Source organism: Bos indicus, chromosome 19 (genome assembly GCF_029378745.1).
Source record: "Bos indicus isolate NIAB-ARS_2022 breed Sahiwal x Tharparkar chromosome 19, NIAB-ARS_B.indTharparkar_mat_pri_1.0, whole genome shotgun sequence".
Classification (NCBI taxonomy): Eukaryota; Metazoa; Chordata; class Mammalia; order Artiodactyla; family Bovidae; genus Bos; species Bos indicus.
Window position 1 is genome coordinate 42,214,806 of NC_091778.1, and position 20,648 is coordinate 42,235,453.

The 20,648-nt window shown below is 41.5% G+C and overlaps 1 protein-coding gene across 1 annotated transcript; it reads right to left on the reverse strand.

The window, feature by feature from the left end:
• Nucleotides 1-2,686: 2,686 nt before the first annotated feature.
• On the reverse strand, nt 2,687-10,466 carry KRT28 (keratin 28). Its single transcript, XM_019980665.2, has 8 exons — nt 10,017-10,466; nt 9,431-9,513; nt 8,463-8,619; nt 7,098-7,259; nt 6,789-6,914; nt 3,767-3,984; nt 3,106-3,161; nt 2,687-2,829 (listed from the first exon to the last, which is right to left on the reverse strand). Exons 1-8 carry the CDS (start codon nt 10,464-10,466, stop codon nt 2,687-2,689), a joined length of 1,395 nt encoding a protein of 464 aa, XP_019836224.2.
• Nucleotides 10,467-20,648: the final 10,182 nt, after the last annotated feature.

A 20,648-nucleotide genomic window follows, 5' to 3' on the forward strand; every position in this document is an offset into this window, starting at 1 on the left:
TGATCTGATCTGATGCTGACATTGCTTCTCAGGTTGTGCTAGTGGTAAAGAACCTGCCTGCTAATGCAGGACACTTAAGAGATGCAGGTTCAATCCCTGGGTTGGGAAGATCCCCTGGAGGAGGGCATGCAATCCACTCCAGTATTCTTGCCTGGAAAATCCCATGGACAAGGGAGCCTGGCGGGCTACAGTCCATAGGATCACAAAGAGCCGGACATGACTGAGTGACTTACCACACCTAATGACATTAAATGGCCAAAAAATCCTACTCCAAAACTATGACGTCAAGCGTATGAATGCAGAAGGAAAAAACACTTATTTTAGTGCCTTTAGTGACACTTTTTCCGCTGATTTTTGAACATAGGACCCTACATTTTCATTTTGCACTGAGCCCTGCAAGTTATGCAGCTGGCCCTATACATTGTGCTGTGCGTGCTCAGTTGCTTAGTCATGTCTGACTCTTGTGACCCCATGAACTGTTGCCCGCCAGTCTCCTTTGTCCATGGAATTTTCCAGTCAAGAATACTGGAGCGAGTTGCCATTTCCTCCTCCAGAGGATCTCCCCATCCAGGGATCAAACCTGTGTCTTCTGCATCTCCTGCATTGGCAGGCAGAGTCTTTACCCCTGAGCCATCTGGGAAGCCCATACGTTGTAGCACTGGGAAACTATTTCCCCATCAATTTCTACTATTTGCTTCATTTAGTGACCTTTGGCTCAAGGTTTTATAAATATCCTTTTTGCCCCTTCTTTGAACTCCCATATAACTGTTGGGTTGTTTGGTAGAATTGCTGCCCTCATTAAAGCTTCTCATTAGAATCAATCACTAATTTGAGAAATATGAGAGCTGTTCTTCCTTTGCAGAGTTTGAAATTTGTTGGGAATCTCTATCATACACTTTGATCGAGAAAGATAGAAAAATGTATTCATCAGCCTCATGAAATTTTAAGTTCTAGAAGAGCTGCACGTGGGTTAAATCTGGCCCACCATATGTTTCTGTACAGTCCATGAGCTAAGAATGGTTTTTTATGTTTAAATGGTTGAAAAAAAGTCCAAAGAAGGACAAATACTTTTTGACATGTCAAAATTATTGGCCATTCAAATTTCAGTGTCTATAAAGTTTTATTGGAAGGTAGTCATGCTTATTTTCTTATCTATTGTTCATGGCTGCTTTCTACTTCAGTGAATGAGTTGAGTAGTCATTGAAATAGAGAACTTATGGCCTGCAAAGCTTAAAATATTTACTATTTGGGCCAAATATTTTAGAGAAGAAGCTTGCCAACCTCTACTCTAGAAAAGAGTCATTGGCATGAGATTCTTTGCCGTAGATCTTTCAAGATTATCCTGATTATGGGGAATGGTATCCTGATAAGTATCCAGATCTCCAAATGAGTTTGAGATAGGCTCAGAAGGCAATGGCACCCCACTCCAGTACTCTTGCCTGGAAAATCCCGTGGACCGAGGAGCCTGGTAGGCTGCAGTCCATGGGGTCGCTAAGAGTCGGACACTACTGAGCGACTTCACTTTCACTTTTCACTTTCATGCACTGGAGAAGGAAATGGCAACCCACTCCAGTGTTCTTGCCTGGAGAATCCCAGGGATGGCAGAGCCTGGTGGGCTGCCGTCTATGGGGTCGCACAGAGTCGGACACGACTGAAGCGACTTAGCAGCAGCAGCAGCATAGGTGAAACACCAGGAATGCGCCATCTAGAGGTGGAAGTTTTCAATCACAGGAGAATTTCTAAAATTTTCCAGATTGCTTCAGTTCAGTTGCAGTTCAGTCGCTGGCTTAGTTGTGTTTGCCTCTTTGCGACCCCATGGACTGCAGCACACCAGGCCTCCCTGTCCATCACCAGCTCCTAGAATTTACTCAAACTCATGTCCATTGAGTCGGTATGCCATCCAACCATCTCATCCTCTGATGTCCCCTTCTCCCGCCTTCAATCTTTCCCAGCATCAGGGTCTTTTCCAATGAGTCATTTCTTTGCATCAAGTAGCCAAAGTATTGGAGTTTCAGCTTCAGCATCAGTCCTTCCAATGCATATTCAGGACTGATTTCCTTCCAGATTGCCTGCTCATGTAAAAATGATTTAAAGACTATGCCTGCTTCCCTAGTACCTCAGCATTAAGAGTCGACCTGCAATGCAGGAGACATGAGTTCGATCCCTGGATCAGGAAGATGCCCTGGAGAAGGAGATGGCAACCCACTCTGGTATTCTTGCCTGGAAAATCCCATGGGCAGAGGAGCCTGGCAGGTAATAGTCCAGTCCCTGGGGTCGTAAGAGTTGGACGTGACTTAGTGACTCAACAACAACGACAACAAAGATTATGCCTAGTGAATGTTTAATATTTAAATGCCATGTGGTATTGACTATTATATAAAGCTAGGGTAAAAGGAAGTTAAAATATATTCCATAAATGTTTCCCTATGAATTAGACATGGAAAAAATAACTCAATTATTTACTTGTCATGAGTGAATGGACATAAGCGCACATCTACTTTTTTATTTATTTGAAAACAAACACCCAACTTTCTATAAAAAGGTAACTAAGACAACAGGATTATTTTTTTCTTGGTAAGTAACTAATCTTTAAGGGTAGAAAGTGTTTTTATTATCTCCTTGATATTTAGAATAATGAAGTTTTGCAGGATCTTTCCCCAAATGATTCTTTTCTCAAAAGTGACAACTAGAAGGGAACTCTTTGTTTTGTCTTGCCATTGGTCATTTTAGATGTCTTTTCTTCAATGGACTGAACCCTCGATGAAAGAACTTTACCACGTTGATCTATCTCTTCAACCACCGTCTTTACCAGCGTGGTTCTGGATAAATCTAGAAATAAAACATACGCAATACACATATTCAACTTAAAATATTACATGACAAAGAATTCCACTGTCGTAATATAATATGTCTGTTTTTGTTGAGGGAGTTAAGTACTGGTTTATAATAATTGTTTGGGATAGTTGTATCCACTCAACAGGATACTTTAAGCTCAGAGCACGTTAGTTAAAATTACTTAAATATAGACAGGCTGTTGCCATAGTGTATGATTGTCATTAATGTAAAAATATTTGCTGAAATAGAAGGAAAACTAGATTTTATTACCTTTAGATGAATTTCCCGGGCTTCCTGATCCAAAGCCCTTTGATTTAGAGCATGAGCTGTTAAAAAAAGATCCAGCTTATTCTGTAATATTTGTTCATCACTTCATAAATATTCATTGAGTCAAGGGATGAACATAAATGCAAGCAAACTTTGTAGGCCCAAAACAGATTTTCATTTTCTATAGAGGAAAATATTAAAATTTTTAGTTATCTAAATCTAACATTTAGATAACTAAATGTTATTTAAAGAGAGGATATAAAACAATCTTGTTTACATTTGATTTTTTTAAAACACAAGAATTAAAAACTTAAGGAAAAAGTATACATTTTACATATAGATCCTGGGGGGTTGTAAAGAGTACATTTATTTCAGGACAACAGTGACGTTAGGAATGAACTGAAAGGTGGATACAGCTTGAAACCCACAAGGATTAAAAGGATAACAAACGGAGACTTCTGCAGGGATGACTGGGATCACCCAGGGCAGATGAAGATGCGGCTGTGATGTACAAAGTATGGAAGAGGGGACAGTTGAGGCAAGAGATGGCCTTGCTTTTCTGCAATGGGAAGGAAGTGGAGAGCCTTGGAGGCATGGAAGGGAGTGACTGTCTATGCTTGTGGCTTGAAATGCTAAAACTGAATTTTCTAATGGCATTACTTACTTTCTGTCTCCATCTATCAGGCGGCAGTAGGTCTCGATTTCTTTTTCTAGGTGGACCTTGATGTCCAGGAGCTGCTCATACTCCAGTTTCTGGCCCTCGGTCTCGGTCCTGACCTGGTGCAGCTGCTCCTCCAGGGCTCCGATCTGAGCCTGGATCTGGGCCAGCTGGGCACAGTAGTTGCCCTCTGTCTCCATCAAGGAGCACTCCAGGGAGTGTTTCTGAGGACGTAAAAGATGTCACAACAAGAGATGAAGGAGGACCACTTGGAGGACACGTGGACTAGTGTTTCTCAGCAAAGGGCAGTACTGCTCCCTAGATGAGCTTTGGAAATCTGAGGCACTTGTCACAGTTAAACAGGAGGTGGAGAGAAAGGGGAAGCGAGTGGCGTTCACTGGGTTGGGGGGCCAGGCCCGATGGATGTCCCTGGCACGAGATACCTGACCCACGGATTTCTGATTGTTCCAGCAGACATTCACATATTTGGATATGATTACATATAACAATCAATCTTTATATGAAAACACGTTTGGGGGGGTACCATACCTGTGGCGGATTCATTTTGATATTTGGCAAAACTAATACAATTTGTAAAGTTTAAAAATAAAATAAAATTAAAAAAAAAAGAAATCAATCTTATTTTGAAATCTTTCAATTTTATTTTGAGATCGTATTGAGTTGCCTGTTGTTTTTCAATCTTATTCTGCTACTGTCTCCAAAGATCTACCCCACTGCTGTTCCAATGCTTTTTGTGCTGCTGTTTCTTTTTCTAATTCATCCTTGATTTTCTGTCATCAGTCAAAGGCCTTTTAATAAGCACTTGAGATTGTGTGAATGCCCTCACGTGGGTGGGATTTCAAGACAAGAGATATATTTCCTAATCCAGGACAGGTCATTATTTCAGTGCTACTCTTGTGAATATTATACCTCCTCATTTCCACTTGCATAGTCTGTAATTTGTCTTGTCATGTAATCTCTACTTTAATTAGTATAATTTTCCTCTTTCTATTATCGTATCACATCCGGGTGGTTATTACGTCTCTTGATATTAGTTATTACCTCCCTGTACACTCCTATTTCCACTCTTTCATTTTCTCTGTATTCTTGTGTGGACCAACTCCCAATCTTATGTTGTTTAAAATGAAACTTATCCATGAAAAGAAGGTGTCAGCCTCAGTCTGTTTCATTACAGGGTAGTTGGGCCCAAGTGTTTACATATTAAATATATATTATTTTAAAACTTCTATTTTTCCTCTTGATTGCTGTTACGGCATGACACTGGTTTTAAAAGTCTTTTGTGTGTTGTTAAATACATTATCTCTTGACTCCATTTTTAGGATTATAAAGAGGGAGTTGCAAAAGATTCATTATTAAACAGGAGTCTCAGGGAGCTAAGAAGCACTGCCTTTGATAAACAGGCTGACCAGTACATCACATGGGTGGGTCTGGGCTCTCCAGGGAAAAGAAGTGGAAGGTGAACAGGTTGGTAATAGGACACTGAGGCGACAAGTGGCAGATATCAGGGAGGTGCGTGCTCAGGTGTTTAAAACTTGAATTTCCCTGATAAAGTGTTCTCATATGATACTCCTTGTCAGGATTGTTAATACTGTCCTAAATCAGACCAGACCATAAGCATCTCTATCTTACATCTTCCTACTGTAAAGGTTGGCTTGTAAATGAGGAGACAGGTAAGGATGAACTTAGAAGTTTGTACATCACAGGAAGCATGTGAAGCATTGAGTTATCATATTTAGACAACTCTCAGCATGTTCACAGTTTGTGTTCCAAACTATAGAAATCATCTGACCACAAAGAATCTCAGGAATGGATTCTATTATTTGGTTATGTTGGAAGTTAAGATGGGCTTTTTTATGGATTATTTCATGAGCCCAAACTACAGGACTATTGGCTGCACGGAATCTAGCTACTTTCTAATATCATTACTTCTCTGTGAAAGTGCTTAAAATTCTGCTCTGGGAACTCAGGAATTTATTTCCTTCAGCGCAGCTCCAAAACGAGAGGGAGGATTTGTGTTCAGGAACACGGCAGCAGGATAGGTCCTCAGGTTCTAGTTGCAGGAAAGAAGGGAATGGGGAAGAGAGAAGGGTTCCAGGGGCCCAAAGTAGAAGGGAGGAGGGTCTTGGGGACCAGCCAGCAGTGGTGATGAAGGTGAAGGAGGAGAGGGGCACACTTGTTCAGATGGGGTTAGTGAGTGGTAAAGTTTCTAATCTAAATATGATATGGTAAGAAGGCCCTGGCCTTTTTTAGGGTGTCTACATCAAACCAGTCTTCCTATTGTTTTGAGTATCTTTTCCTTCTCTGCTTACTGTTCTCATTTGTATAATAGTGGCTATTTGTGTCAACCTGGTGTCCTCAGGGGGCATGAAACCTCTGATGAGGACAGGAACCCCTAGACCACCACATGTGCCAAAGTTCTCAAAACCAAGCCTTTTGAATGCTGCCAGCAGACACTGGAGAAGAGAAGCCGTTTTCCTCCTGGGCTATGTCCATGGAAATATTTGAAATAATTGGCAGTAAGTGCCAGAGAAGGCTGAATGCCAAGCCTTTTGGGGTGTGTTGGGTTGGGATGTCTCCCCTGTATGCCCTGAGGCTGAAGAGGCTAACAGTTCTCACATGGAATCAGATGTGTCCCCTTCTTTGCCTGCTGGGAAGCACAGTGTGGCCTTAACAGGATTTCAGCAGTGTTAGGAGATGCTGCTGATACCAGCTCTGCTTTGCCTGACAGCCTGACACAAGCTTGCCACTTGTCAGGTGGACCAATGCTGCTGTTGTTTGCTTTGCATCCAGCTGAAGAAAGGACCGATTTCGGGAAGTGGGCACTGAGCAGGGGCGGGAAGGAAACTTCAGAGACCTCAGGGAGGAAGCAGTGCTGTCTGTCTCTGAGCGTCTCGGCGGGGTCTGTCCTCCTCTCTCCACTAAGTATTTGGAGGTGAAGTTGTAACCGGGGGACTGGGAAGAAGTTCAGTTAGACTTTTTAGCGTCACTGACCTGCGCTCTCACCTACCGTCGCCAGGAGGGACTGCAGCTCTATGTCCAGGGTCTGCACCGTGCGCTTCATTTCTGTAAGCTCGCCCCGGGCAGAGGAGGCCGCGCCCACGTCGTCAGAGATCTGCTGCTGCAGGCTGGCGCTCTGCAAGGCCCGGCGCCCAGGAGTTAGCGGGTCTGAGCTTGCCAGGGGGTGGGTGGGTGCGTGGGGAGGGGGGCGGGTGGTCAGGGGGGTGAGGGGGTGGGGTGGAGGGATGCAGGGTGACGGGTGTTGGGGTAGGGTGTGGCGAGGGTGGCTACCGGCCGGGCTGGGCTGGGCATCCCTCACCTTTTCGTTGAACCAGGCCTCGGCGTCCCTGCGGTTCTGCTCGGCCAGGTCTTCGTACTCGGCCCGCATGTTGTTCAGCAGAAGCGTGAGGTCCACGCCGGGCGCCGCGTTCATCTCCACGTTCACGTTGCCTCCGGCCACGCACTGCAGAGCCTTCACCTCCTGCGGGGAGACGTTGACTGTGGCCTGAGGGCGGTGTGTGCTCACCTGCGCTCTTGTTCCTTTTTTAGATGGTCTCAGTTTGTGACTTAAATTCGAATTGTCTAAGTTAAGGCACGAATTTTTTTTTTTTTTTTAAGTTGACTTATTCGATCAGTAGTCATGCCGATCATCTATTTACTTCGTTATTTGTTAAGACAGCCACAACCAACACCACAACATCCAGAGAGGTGTTTTATCGTTTTGAGTGAGAAGTGGGTACAAAGATCAGAGAGTTCTTAAATTCTTTTTTCCTTTATTAAAAAAAATTTTTTTTATTATACTTGATTTACAATGTTGTGTTAGTTTCACCTGTACAGCAAAATGATCCATATATATGTATATCTATTCATTTTCATATTCTTTTCCATTATAGATAATGTTATTACAAGATACTGAATGTAGGGAATTCCCTGGCAGTTCAGTGGTTAGGACCCAGCTTCCATTGCAGAAGGCATGAGTTGGATCACCCTGGTTGGGAAACTAAGAGCCCACATACTGTGGGGTGCAGCAAAAAAAAAAAAAAAAAAAAAAAGATATTGAATATAGTTTCCCGTGTGGTGCAGTAGGAACTTGTTGTTTATGTTATGTATAGTAGTTTGCATCAAGCATATAATTCTCAGTTACATGTCAGTGAGAGTGCTTGTTGATGGGACTAGAGCAGTGGAAGAACAAATAAAAGTCCCTGCCCTCTTGGAACTCTCACCTTAAGGACAGTAGCTCTCACTTGAGCACTTGTTATATGCCAGACATTGTTCTAAAGCAGTTTAGGGATATGAATGTCTCTAACCGGTAGGTACTATTACCAGACTTAATTTACAGATTGGGAAATGGAGGCACAGAGAGGTTAAACTATCTGCCCAAGATACTTAATACCTGAAAGGACTGAGATTTGAACATTCCTGGATTTGGACATGGTAGAGAAAAGTAATGTATTAATTTCCTAAGGTTAGGCTGTGACAGCCAGAAAATTGAAGGATACAGATCAAAGTGTTAACCCTGTATTATCTTGGGGGATGAGATTAGAAGGGCAGAGCGGGAGACATGGAATTCTTTGTTTTATATGCCTTGGCACTGTTTGAATTATTATAAGGAACATGAGTTACTATTGTCATTTAGTCTTCACCCCCAAGTATTTAAAATAACTAGAGCTAAATCTTCCCCTACCTCTTCATGATTCTTCTTGAGATAGGTCATCTCTTCACTCAGGGATTCATACTGCAGTTCCTGGTCAGTCCTGCAGAGCGTCAGTTCATCCAGGACTCGCCGTAACCCATTGATGTCAGCCTCTGTGTTTTGGTGAAGGGCGAGCTCATTTTCATACCTTGGGAGACATTCAGTGAATCTCAGCACCAAGTAGACTAGCTCAAGAGACCAAAAAGTAAAACCTGCTTTACTCAACTGCTCAACTGCTTTTAAGTGAAAGTTAGAAATGAAATCAGGTCTCTAAATATTATAAATGTGTACAAAGAAAGTCCCCCTCCACTCCTCTCACACAATTCTGTGCAGAATAATCAGCATGAATATCTGGTCATGCAAATTCCAATAGCATATCCCAATTAAGTAGAAATAGACCTTTTCAGAATTTTATTGAAGTTAAAAGTAAAAATTGTAAATTGGTCAATTAAAACAAATATTTACATTTACTTTGTACTTGACACTATTTTAGGCAGGCCTAGAAATACAGTGATATTTTGGCTCAAGAATGTCATAAATATGTAAAAATGTGAGTCTAGCTGATTGTAATCTTAAAACATGCTTTGTATTGCATTTTGTTGTAGCTTTGTTACATGTTACTTCCTTTAATCTCGTAGGTTATAGCTTGCTCTGTGTGTGCGTGCTAAGTCACTTCAGTTGTGTCCGACTCTACCCAACTCTATGGACTTTAGCCCACCAGGCTCCTCTGTCCAATGGGACTCTCCAGGCAAGAATTCCAGAGTGGGTTGTCATGCCCTTCTCCAGTCGGGATCAAACCTGTGTCTCTCATGTCTTCTGCACTGGCGGGCAGGTTCTTTACCACTAGCGCCACCTGGGAAGCCCATAGCTTGTTCTACTTGGGGTGAAATTGAAATTTTATATAACACCTTAAGTGGACTAGAACCATGTTCTAAGTGTGATTATTTTATATATCCTACTTTAGCCGGAAATCGTCAGCAGCCAGTCTGGCATTATCAATCTGCAGAATGACATTAGCATTTGCCGTAGTGGAAGAGATGATCTGGAAGAAATCAGGAGAACACAACCAGTAAGTCTGCTCTAACAACCTATTATTTCAGGAAACAAATAAGCACACAAACAAAAAACATTGCACAATCAACCTTGGTATAAAAAAATCTCACTTCCTTATGTAATAACCAAGAAGGTTTACAATTTTATTTTTAAAAATTACAAATATGGTTTTACTTTTTTCCATATAACTTTTAGACTGTAGTACTTCTTTATTAATGAATATATCTCAAAATAAGCAATAATGGAACTAGTAACATTTACGTTGCATAGACATTCATGAATCAAAGTGCCTGTTTTTAGCTAATAGGAAGAATTATGTTTCAAAATAGATAATAAATATGATATAAATGATACATAACAGTTCTGAAGCATTTCCTGTTCTACTTCTATGTCATTTGCTAGATCATTCTTAGTTTTAAATTTCTTAAATTTCTTTAAATTAAACTAAAAATTCTTAGTTTATTTTTAATAAACTAATTAATAAATTCTCACCTTATTCTTAAGATCTTCGATTGTTAAGTGATATCTGCTGTAGTCATGATCAAGTCCATGGCAAGATCCAGGACCATGTTTTTCATACCAACTCTTGATTTTTCTCTCTAGTTCAGCATTTGCCTCCTCCAGAGCTCGCACGTTATCCAGGTAGGATGCCAAGCGGTCATTAAGATTCTGCATGGTCACCTTCTCATTCCCAGAGAAGAGTCCCCCTTCACTTCCAGCAAAGCCAACACAGGTACCACTTCCTGGGATACCACCAGCATGGTCCCCACCAGGAAGACTGCCCAAGCTGCCTCCCAAAGCATAGGAAAATCCACATCCAGCACCAGAGTTGCCATACACATTGCTACCTGCAAAGCCTGTGCCTCCACTGGATGGTCTGACAGATTCAGTTCCAGACCGTAGGCAAATATGCCTGGACCCGCTAGAGAATCGGAGAGACATGGCAGTATGAGAAATGGTCACCTTGTCTGTGGAGAGCCGTAACTTCAGCGGAGAACAGAATATTGTGTGCTGATGGCTTCTTTGGGCTTTTATACACATTGGGGGGTGTCTCTATTTGAGTTATACATGCCAAAAGGAAAAAAGGCATCATTCATATTAGCATGAAATTATGTATAATTGGGTGATTTTGGGGGCTAAATTAATGTCTACCATCCTGGGTTGTTGCTTCAGGATATTTGTTATCTTACATATAATAGGGTTCATTCTATATTAAGTTCATTATTTTAACTTATAATTTTGGGTGAGTAATCCTTTACTTTCATCTAGACCCTAAGACTATACCATTATTATTTGACACAGGTTATTATAAAGTTTTAAAAGTTAAGATTGTGATAGGGTACCATCAGCTACAGTAGGGTCTTAATTACCAGAGAGATATATTGATATAAAGAACCATTAGCTATAGAAACACATATTTTATCCCACCACAGCGAGAAACCTTGTGTTGTTTTTAAAAAATATATGATCCTACTAACTTCTCTTGTCTTACTGTGATGATTACATCTATTTGTTACCTTAAACAATAACCTAAATATTGACTGATTCCTTTATTTAAAATGTATAACTACTACATTTGTTAGTCAATACTAAGTGTAAAAATAAAGACTTGATGCTAAATAAATGCAGAGATTGAAAAATGCATAGTTACAATCTTTGAGAAATGTATGGTCAGGATCAGATAGGGGCTGGATCATGTTTAGCTGTCTGTATTAAAGACTTTGAAATGAATCATAAGTAAAAAGCAGGGGGCAACACAATCAGGTTGAAATGAAAAATAAGGCCAGTTACAAGGCTAGGACAATGGTTCAGGTGGAAAGGATGAAGGTAGTAGGATGGAAAGAAGTTGAAAGGATATGGTCGTTGATTGAATTTGGAGAACAAGGAATAAGAATAAGGGATGGCTCTTAGGTAATTTGGAGAAGGCAATGGCAGCCCACTCCAGCACTCTTGCCTGGAAAATTCCATGGACGGAGGAGCCTGGTGGGCTGCAGTCCATGGGGTCGCTAGGAGTCAGACACAAAAACTGAGCGTCTTCACTTTTGCTTTTCACTTTCATGCATTGGAGAAGGAAATGGCAACCCACTCCAGTGTTCTTGCCTGGAGAATCCCAGGGACGGGGGAGCCTGGTGGGCTGCCGTTTATGGGGTTGCACAGAGTCGGACATGACTGAAGCGACTTAGCAGCATCAGTAGAAGCAGCAGCTTAGGTAATTGCTTTCAGATGCTGGGAATCCTATAATACTGACTGAGATAGGAAACATAGGAGGAGGAAGATACTAGGGTTAGCTTTGGTCCAGCTGAGTTTTAGGAGTTGGTGGAATGTCTCATATGAAGATAGGAAGTGTGAATGTTTAGAATAAGTACCTGGAATGGGGAAAAATGCCTGACTAGCAACAAGTGAAGGGATTGTCAGGAAGAAATGAAGGACCAGCTCTCATTTGTAATGACATTTAAATGCATATTTGGAAGTTATCTTCATGTAGGAGGAGAGAAGGTGATCGGCTGATGGGCATTTGGGGTTTGAAGACAGGCTCAGAAGAAAGAAAAAAATAGCAAAGAAGTTTCTGGTGTTCTTGAGAAAACAGTTGAGGTGATTGACCACAGTTTGTGCATGCTCAGTTGTGTCCCAACTCTTTTATGACCCCATGGACGTAGCCCACCAGGCTCCTCTGTCCTTGGGATTTTCCGGGCAAGAATATTGGAGTGGGTTGCCATTTCTTCCTCCAGGGGAATCTTCCTGACCCAGGGATCAAACCCCCATCTCCTGCATCTCCTGCATTGGCAGGTAGATTCTTTACTACTCAGCCACCTGGGAAGCCTGTGATTGACCATATGTAAAGAAGGAAGTAAGACTAGAGGAAGAGATACACTGAACAAAGACAAAGATTGAGTCATTGGGCACTTTTTTGAGGATATAAAGCAGGTGGAGTGGGCAGGAGATTGACAGAGATGAAGGATGGTGGGTTAAAGTTGGACAGTGGAAGCCAGAGTTTAGAATTCTAATTGAGCTATAACCCCAGATCTTGATAAAGTTTAGTGAATAGCTATGGGGCCTGGACCCAACAATCGCTGGAATAAGAGGTTAGAAATGGACTGAAACTGAAGTCTTGGAGTAGGAATTCAACTGGAGTGTTAGATGAGCCATCTATATAGCCAGGAAGTCTCCTATGATGGCAGGAGATGAAGAAAAGTGGATCGTGAACCAGGTGCCGAAGTCCTTGGATGGTGGAAGGGTGTGGTGGTGGTGGTGGTGGGGGGGGGGTGTAACTGGATAGCATCAGCCTCAAAAGAAGAATTTTAGCTTAAGAATGAAATGACAGGAAGCTGGATGTGGCATTGGGTATATAGAGAATATGGATTCTGCCTTGAAGTCTATATGTTAGATATGTGGAAGTGGAGTTGGGAGGGGATGAGGAGAGAGGTGGAAGGGAAATGGAGGAGAGGAGAGAGAAAGGAGAGGGTTGGGAGGTAGACGAAATGAATGATCAGTTTCCAATAGAAAAAGTTTCTGGGCGAATTCAGGAGAAAGACACATTAAGTGTAATATTATAAAAAATCTTTTCAGTTGAACCCTTCTGCAAGGAAACCTGCAGAAAAGGTTTAGAGAGTTGTCAAAATGTGGATAAAAAGACTTTCCATCTCTTTGTGTTGACATACTAAAGGAGACTTGGCTCAGTATAATGCCCTGTAAATGAAAAGCTGTCAACGAAGGATAGCTTTATTGTTGTGGTTGTGTTATAAGCTGGTGTGGACAGTCTGGGGAGGTCAAGCTGAGATGGAAGCAGAGGTGGGCAGGAAATGACCTGAGAAGCCTCCTCTTGAGGCTTTGGTGGGAGAGTGGGGTGAAGGAAGAAGAGAGGACGGGAGAAGGAGGGACTTGGTTGGGATTGACTGGGTCCAGTTCTGTGGCAGAGAGAAGAATGAAGTTGCTTTGCCACTAAGACAGTTAGGACGTCTCCTGGAACTCTGTTAGTGCAAGCAGTCTGAAACCTAGTTAGCTGGTACTGAGGCTGGCATCAACATGGCCTTTAAATGCATTTTCTGGGCAAAGTTGTAGGATCTTTTTAGAGCTGCAGAGGGCTTGAGACATCATCAATTTCAGCCTTTTTATTTGACAGATGAGGCAAGTAAGGCCCAGAAATGTTAAACAATTTGCTCAGTGTCACCAGCTACCTGCCAAGTGAGGATGTGGCATATTTTTAGGTGACCTTGAGAGTCTTGTATTATGAGCATATTTCAGAAATAAGTAATAACTCTACTGAATATCTGCTTTATATGTTGCCATCAATAATCTTAAAATGCTGTATGGGTTGTGAAATTAATCTTTTAATCAAGTTATTGAATGATTGAAATAACAAAGAATTAGGATATTAAAATATATAAAGCATTGTGACTCTCTTCAATGCTTGCGTGATCATTGAATTTGAATTCATGTCTCTCAGTCATGTCCAACTCTTTGCAACCTCATGAACTGTAGCCTACCAGGCTCCTCTGTCCATGGAATTCTCCAGAGTACTGGAGTGGGTAGCCATTCCCTTCTCTAGGGGATCTACCTGACCCAGGGATCAAACATGGGTTTCTCACATTGCAGGCAGATTCTTTACCATCTGAGCCACCAGAGAACTGTAAGTAATAATAATTAGACAAATAATTGGTGTAACAGGCTTCCCTGATAGCTCAGTTGGTAAAGAATCCACCCGCAATGCGGGAGACCTAGGTTCAATCCCTGGGTTGGGAAGATCCCCTGGAGAAGGGAAAGGCTACCCACTCCATTAGTCTGGCCTGGAGAATTCCATGGACTGTATAGTCCATGGGGTCGCAAAGAGTCAGACACAACTGAGCGAATTTCACTTTCACTTTGGCATAACAGGTCCACATTCTGTATATGTAGAGAAGATATTTCCAAAGGAACATGTGTGACCAAAAAAGGGAAGATTTTGTTGTTGTTGTTAATGCATAAATTTAAATAAGCGGCTTCTTGGCATCACCTCTGGCGCTCCCACGTCGTTAACTGCCCCTGCCCCTACCCTTCTATTTCCACCAGAGGGCAGTGCTCACCTGCAAATGTATGTTCTTGGGGCTGACTTCAACCTGGATCATACATGCCCTCCGCAGGAAATGATTAAACCCCTGAATCCGCCTGCTAATGCAGGAGACACAAGAGATGCAGGTTTGATCCCTGGGTTGGGAAGATACCCCTGGAGGAGGGCATAGCAACCCACTCCAGTATTCTTGCCTGGAAAATTCCATGGCCAGAGGAGCCTGGTAACCTGTAGTCCATGGAGCCGCAAAGAGCTGGACACGACTGAGCACACACACAGCACGACAGCAAGAACCTACCTCAACACTTACGTTTTCAAAGTCTAGAGCATGATGAATATAAAGACAAAATCCCCTTATGTTTATATCAAGCTTTACAAGTTCTGAAGGAATTTCTTGTCAATTATCATACTTGAGCTTTACGATGAATTTGGGAATTAGGGAGAGAGGTGTCCTTCCTCTGATTTAAAGATGAGGAAACTGAATAAAAGGACTGTGTTCAAGGATACAAACTGAGTGAATCAAGCCAGGATGAGCCTTGTAAACAATGCTGCTTTGAACGTGGCATGCACAAATAGCTCTTCAAGACCCTGATTTCAATTCTTTTAGCTGCATACACAGAAGTGGAATTGCTGGTATTTTAAAAAAATATTTTGAGGAAGCATCCTACTGGTTTCTGCAGCAGCTAATCTATCTTACATTTCCACCAACAGGGCACACGTATTCCAATTTCTCTACATTCTTGCCAACATTTGCTACTTTTTTTTTTTTTTTTTTGATAGTAGGTATCCTAATGCATGTGACCTGGTGTCTCACTATAGTTTTGGTTTGAGTTTCCCTAAATGATTTGGAGAAGGCAATGGCACCCCACTCCAGCACTCTTGTCTGGAAAATCCCATGGATGGAGGAACCTGGAAGGCTGCAGTCCCTGGGGTTGCTAGGAGTCAGACACAACTGAGCGACTTCACTTTCACTTTTCACTTTCATGCATTGGAGAGGGAAATGGTAACCCACTCCAGTGTTCTTGCCTGGAGAATCCCAGGGACGGCAGAGCCTGGTGGGCTGCTGTCTATGGGGTTGCACAGAGTTGGCCACGACTGAAGCGACTTAGCATTAGCAGCAGCAAATGATTAGTGAGGTCAAACATCTTTTCATGTGTGTATTGGCCATATCCCACTTCTTTTTATCTTTACAACAAGTTATTAATCTGTCAAAATGCATTTTAGTTCCATTCTTCTACTAATCTTTTTTTTTTAATTAAAAAAATATTTTTTTGGCTGTGCCACACAGCATGTGGGATCTTAGTTTGTGGGATCAAAAACTTAGGTTGTGGGATCAAAGCCCACAACCCCTGCATTGAAAGCGTGGAGTCTTAACCACCAGGGAAGTCCTCTGCTTTTAGTCTTCCCTTCAAATTTCTTACTTCACAAAACCTTACTGAGGCTCTATAGATCCACACAAAAAAATTTATAGAAACATAATTGGTTTACAGTTCAGTTCAGTTGCTTAGTTGTGTTCATCTCTTTGTGATCTCATGGACGCCAGGCTTCCCTGTCCATCACCAACTCCTGGAGCTTACTCAAACTCATGTCATTGAGTCAGTAATGCCATCCAACCACCTCATCTTCTGTTGTCCCCCTCTCCTCCTGCCTTCAGTCATTCCCAGCATCAGGGTCTTTTCAAATGAGTCAGTTCTTCACACCAGGTATTCTAAGTTGGTTTACAATGTTGTACAATTTCTGCTGTATAGCAAAGTGACTCACTTATACATATATATCCTTTTCATATGCTTTCCCACTGTGGTTTATCACAGGATATTGGATATCCTGTGCTATGTAATAGGGCTTCCCTGGTAGCTTAGATGGTAAAGCGTCTGCCTACAATGCGGGAGACCTGGGTTTGATCCCTGGGTCGGGAAGATCCCCTGGAGAAGGAAATGGCAACCCACTCAAGTACTCTTGCCTGGAAAATCCCATGGATGGAGAAGCCTGGTAGGCTACGGTCCATGGGGTCCCAAAGAGTTGGACACGACAGAGCGACTTCACTTGTAGCTCAGTGGGAGTCTCGCTGTGCTATGTAATATGACCTTGTTGCTTGTCCATCCTATGTAAATTAGTTTGTGTCTGCTAATCCCAAACTGCCAGTTCTCCACCCCCACTGCCTCTCCCCCTTGGCAGCCACACGTCTGTTCTCTATATCTGTAAGCTTGTTTTTGTTTTGTAGGTATGTTCATTTTGTGTCATATTTTATATTCCACATATAAGTGATATCATATGGTATTTGTCTTTCTCTTTCTGACTCTATTTAGTTTGATAATCTGTAGGTCCATCTTTGTTGTTGCAAATGGCATTATTTTATTATTTTTAATGATTATTATTCCATTGTGTGGAATAGTGCCATAGAGCCACTGTGAACATAGGAGTGCATGTATCTTTTTGAATTATAGTTTTGTCTAGGTATATGCCCAGGAGTGGGGTTGCTGGATCGTACGGCAACTCTATTTTTAGCTTTTTGAGGAAGCTCCATACTGTTTTCCATAGTGGCTGCACCAGTTTGCATTCCAACATATAGTAATAGATCAAAACTTTTAGTGAGAATTCCTCTTCTAAAGGGGTCATTGGCTTGGTCGTGGTTCAACTAACCTTCGAACCCATTTCTTTATACTTTTCTAGCATTTCTTCTTAGATAACTTATTCCGTATAGGAAAGATTAATTGAAAGCTTAAGTATGTGATTTTTTTTCTTTGCTAAAATCTTGGACAACACTATTTTCAGAATACTACCCAAATTGTTCTCTGAGATAATATCCAATGTTTATACCAATTCACAACAATTTCTTCACACAAACTGATGTTAGGCTGGAAAGACCTTTTAACTCAATGTTAGCATGTGGATGGTGTTTCTGTTTTTTTTTTTTTTAATAATTAATTAGTTTTATTTTTGGCTGCACTGGGTGTTCATTGCTGTGCTTAGGCTTTCTCTAGTTGTGACAATTGGGGGCTATTCTTTGCTGTGGGCAAAGGATTCTTACTGCAGTGTCTTCTCTTGTTTCAGCACATGAACTCTAGGCACGAGGACTTCAGTAGTTGTGGCTCATAGGCTTTGTTGCTCTAAGACGTGTGGGATCTTCCCAGAACAGGGAATGAACCCAAGTCCTCTTCACTGGCAGGAGGATTCTTAACCACTGGACCACCAGAGAAGTCTCAGTGTTTGTATTTTTATCTAGAAACTAAGGAGCAAGATGACAACTCAAAGAATCCTTCTTCTTTTGGCATGTCTTTTTCTGTGGGACAACCTGGTTCAAAAAGTATCCTTCAAAAAAAAAAAAAATCCTTTGTACCTAGTTTCCAGACAGGTTTTATTTCTTTTGTGATTTGTTTCCCTGTGTCATCCAAGGACACAGCCTGGATAGTTTGCATCATGATCAGGCTGACCACAGCTGTAGCTTTCAGGGCTGGTCAACTATCTCAGATCTTTGGGGTGATCATCTGGTCCTTCCCACTTACTTTCACAAACTTCTTGCTATATTTTATCAGACTTCACATTCCCAGAACTGGATTAATCATAACCCTTTGTGACACTGGAATTTAGTTTTGCAGCCCTAGGACAGCAACCTGACCTGGTCCTCTACCTCTTGGTAGACGATGTTAGTGATCACCTACTCTAATGACTTATTGTGATGCTCTTGTCCATCTTTGGAGAAACTCAGTTATTTAGCCAACGAGCATATTTCTTTGAAAATGAACATAATACTCTTTCTTCAGTACAGGGGGCATTTTTTAAGGGCTTTATTAACTTCCTTGGTGACTCAGATGGTAAAGAATCAGCCTGCAATGCAGGAGACTTAGGTTCAATTCCCAGGTTGGGAAGATCCCCTAGAGGAGGACATGGCAACTCACTCCACTATTCTTGCCTGGAGAATCCCCATAGACAGAGGAGCCTGGTGGGCTACAGTCCATGGTGTTGCAAAGAATCGGGCATGACTGAGCAACTAAGCACACATTTTTATTAACTCATATTATCCCCAAATGAGGAAACAATAATCTCATATGAGGTAATTATTATCCTTACTGTATAGATAAGAAAACTGAGACTTAGGATGGTTCAAGTTACTTGTCCAAAATTTACATGATTTGTAAATGCCAGTGCGAGAATATGAAGTCCAGGAATCACTGACTTTGAAATGCATGCCTATAACTACAAATGAGCTCTTTCCCTAATTTCCACTCTTAAGATGCAGTCTAGATGGGAAATGCTAGATGAACCTTATTTAATTAAACTAACTCAAGCTGCTTCCCTATGCTGGCCATAACAAAGTTATTCTCCATGCCCCCCCAAAATATCAAGTCATCATGGACATCAATGTTAGTGTGCAAAGTTCCAAGGCTTTTAGCAGCATAAAGCAGAATCTTTGGAGATACAAGCTTTTGCTGTTTAGTATGATTCCATGTGAGTCTCAAAATTGGCTCTGATAGTCTCAGTGGACACTTCCCTGCTTAAATAGCAGGACTCTGTAACAACTTTATAATCTGTAAGAATGTGTACAGGATTTTTGATTAATAGCTACATGATAAATCTTTGTAGTAAAAATAGTGATCTGCACAGCTAACAATAACTTTTTAAACTATAAAAACGAATGTCCTTGTTAAAATAAAATTGCTTAGATACACTGTCTTTATGAAACTAGAGTTTCAGAGTCCAGTCAAGAGAGTAGTTTTTTTTGTTTGTTTGTTTTACTGGGATATCATATACAGTACTGTATAAGTTTAAGGTGTCCAGTGTAATGACTTGATGTATTAATACATGTGTTGAGAAATAATTACCACAATCAGATTAGTCAACACCCATCAAGAAAGTAGTTTTCCATCAGAGATAAGCTATTTTATAAAGAAAATTAAATATAAATGCTTTAAAGAGATATTAGAAGATGGAAAAAGTAAGAAGACAGGACCACCATGATTCAGACCTTTTAGGAATGAAGGTTTGGGTCACCACCCAGCCAGATAAATAACTTACCAGATGAGATCCTGGCTTGGAGCACATAACTATTTCATAATAATGTATTTGCATTTGTCTCAAATCCATGTTATTGAATATGAAAACCCTTATTCAGAATAATGAGAATGGCCAACTCAGATTAAGAACAATAATCTAGGTCCCAGGGACTTGGTTAATTTTGCTAGATAATAATAAGAGTTTTTTTGAATAATAGTATATACACAGTTGTTGTTCAGTTAAAAAGTCATGTCCAACTCTTTGCAACCCCATGGACTACAGCACACCAGGCTTCCCTGTCCTTCACTATCTCCTGGAGTTTGCTCAAATTCATGTCCATTGAGTCAATGATGCCATACAACTGTCTCATCCTCTGTTGCTCCCTTCTCCTCTCAAAGAACCCTTACCCATCCCTGTTTCAGGGCATTGCAAGGCAGCATCTTAGGACTTCAACAGACTGGCTCCCAAGAAGGGTGGCCAGTACACATAGAAAGTCATGTGCACTAAAGCAAAGTCTGTGGTAATGTTTGGTGCCAGGTAGGTCAAGGCGTGTTCACTATAACAAAGTCCATTCATAGTAAAACACAGCCTCAGTGATCAGTTTGGGATACAGAGTGTGGGGTTTACCCAGCAGAAGTCTCAATCAAGTGGCTGGTTTCAGGTCCTTGGGAGAACTGGAGCTCAAATCAGTAAGGATACTAAGAAAGGCTATTTGGTGGACAAGGATAACCTAGGAACCCACGAGGGAACACAAGGTAGTCTTAGGGTCAGAGAGTAAATCCACCCCTTACCTACCCCATATACTCACAGAATAATAATGTCAGTTGGGTTCTTATTGACTGAAGGATGTGATTGCATTGACCTTTTAAGAACCAGGTCTTTAGTACTGGTCACTGTACTAATTGGTCAAAGTAGAGACATACAGGTGTCTTTTGGCTAAATTGGTATCACCATGTCTTGACAGTGCTTCTCCTGTTTGTCTGATAGACACCAAATAATTTTGTCAGGGTGATATGATTTTACTGGCTAGTAAGTGTTGGAAGCTATCTCTTTGGCTGTGTAGCAATGGGGCAGAAGCAATATAGTAA

Bases quoted from the DNA above. Each gene is read 5' to 3' on its own strand.
- KRT28 (XM_019980665.2), bottom strand. From the start codon at position 10,466: ATGTCTCTCCGATTCTCTAGCGGGTCCAGGCATATTTGCCTACGGTCT. The intron at 3,985-6,788 runs GTAGGTGAGAGC...TTACGTCCTCAG, and splicing joins TGCAGTCCCTCCTGGCGACG to AAACACTCCCTGGAGTGCTC. The intron at 3,162-3,766 runs GTAAGTAATGCC...TTTTTTTAACAG, and splicing joins CTGATAGATGGAGACAGAAA to CTCATGCTCTAAATCAAAGG.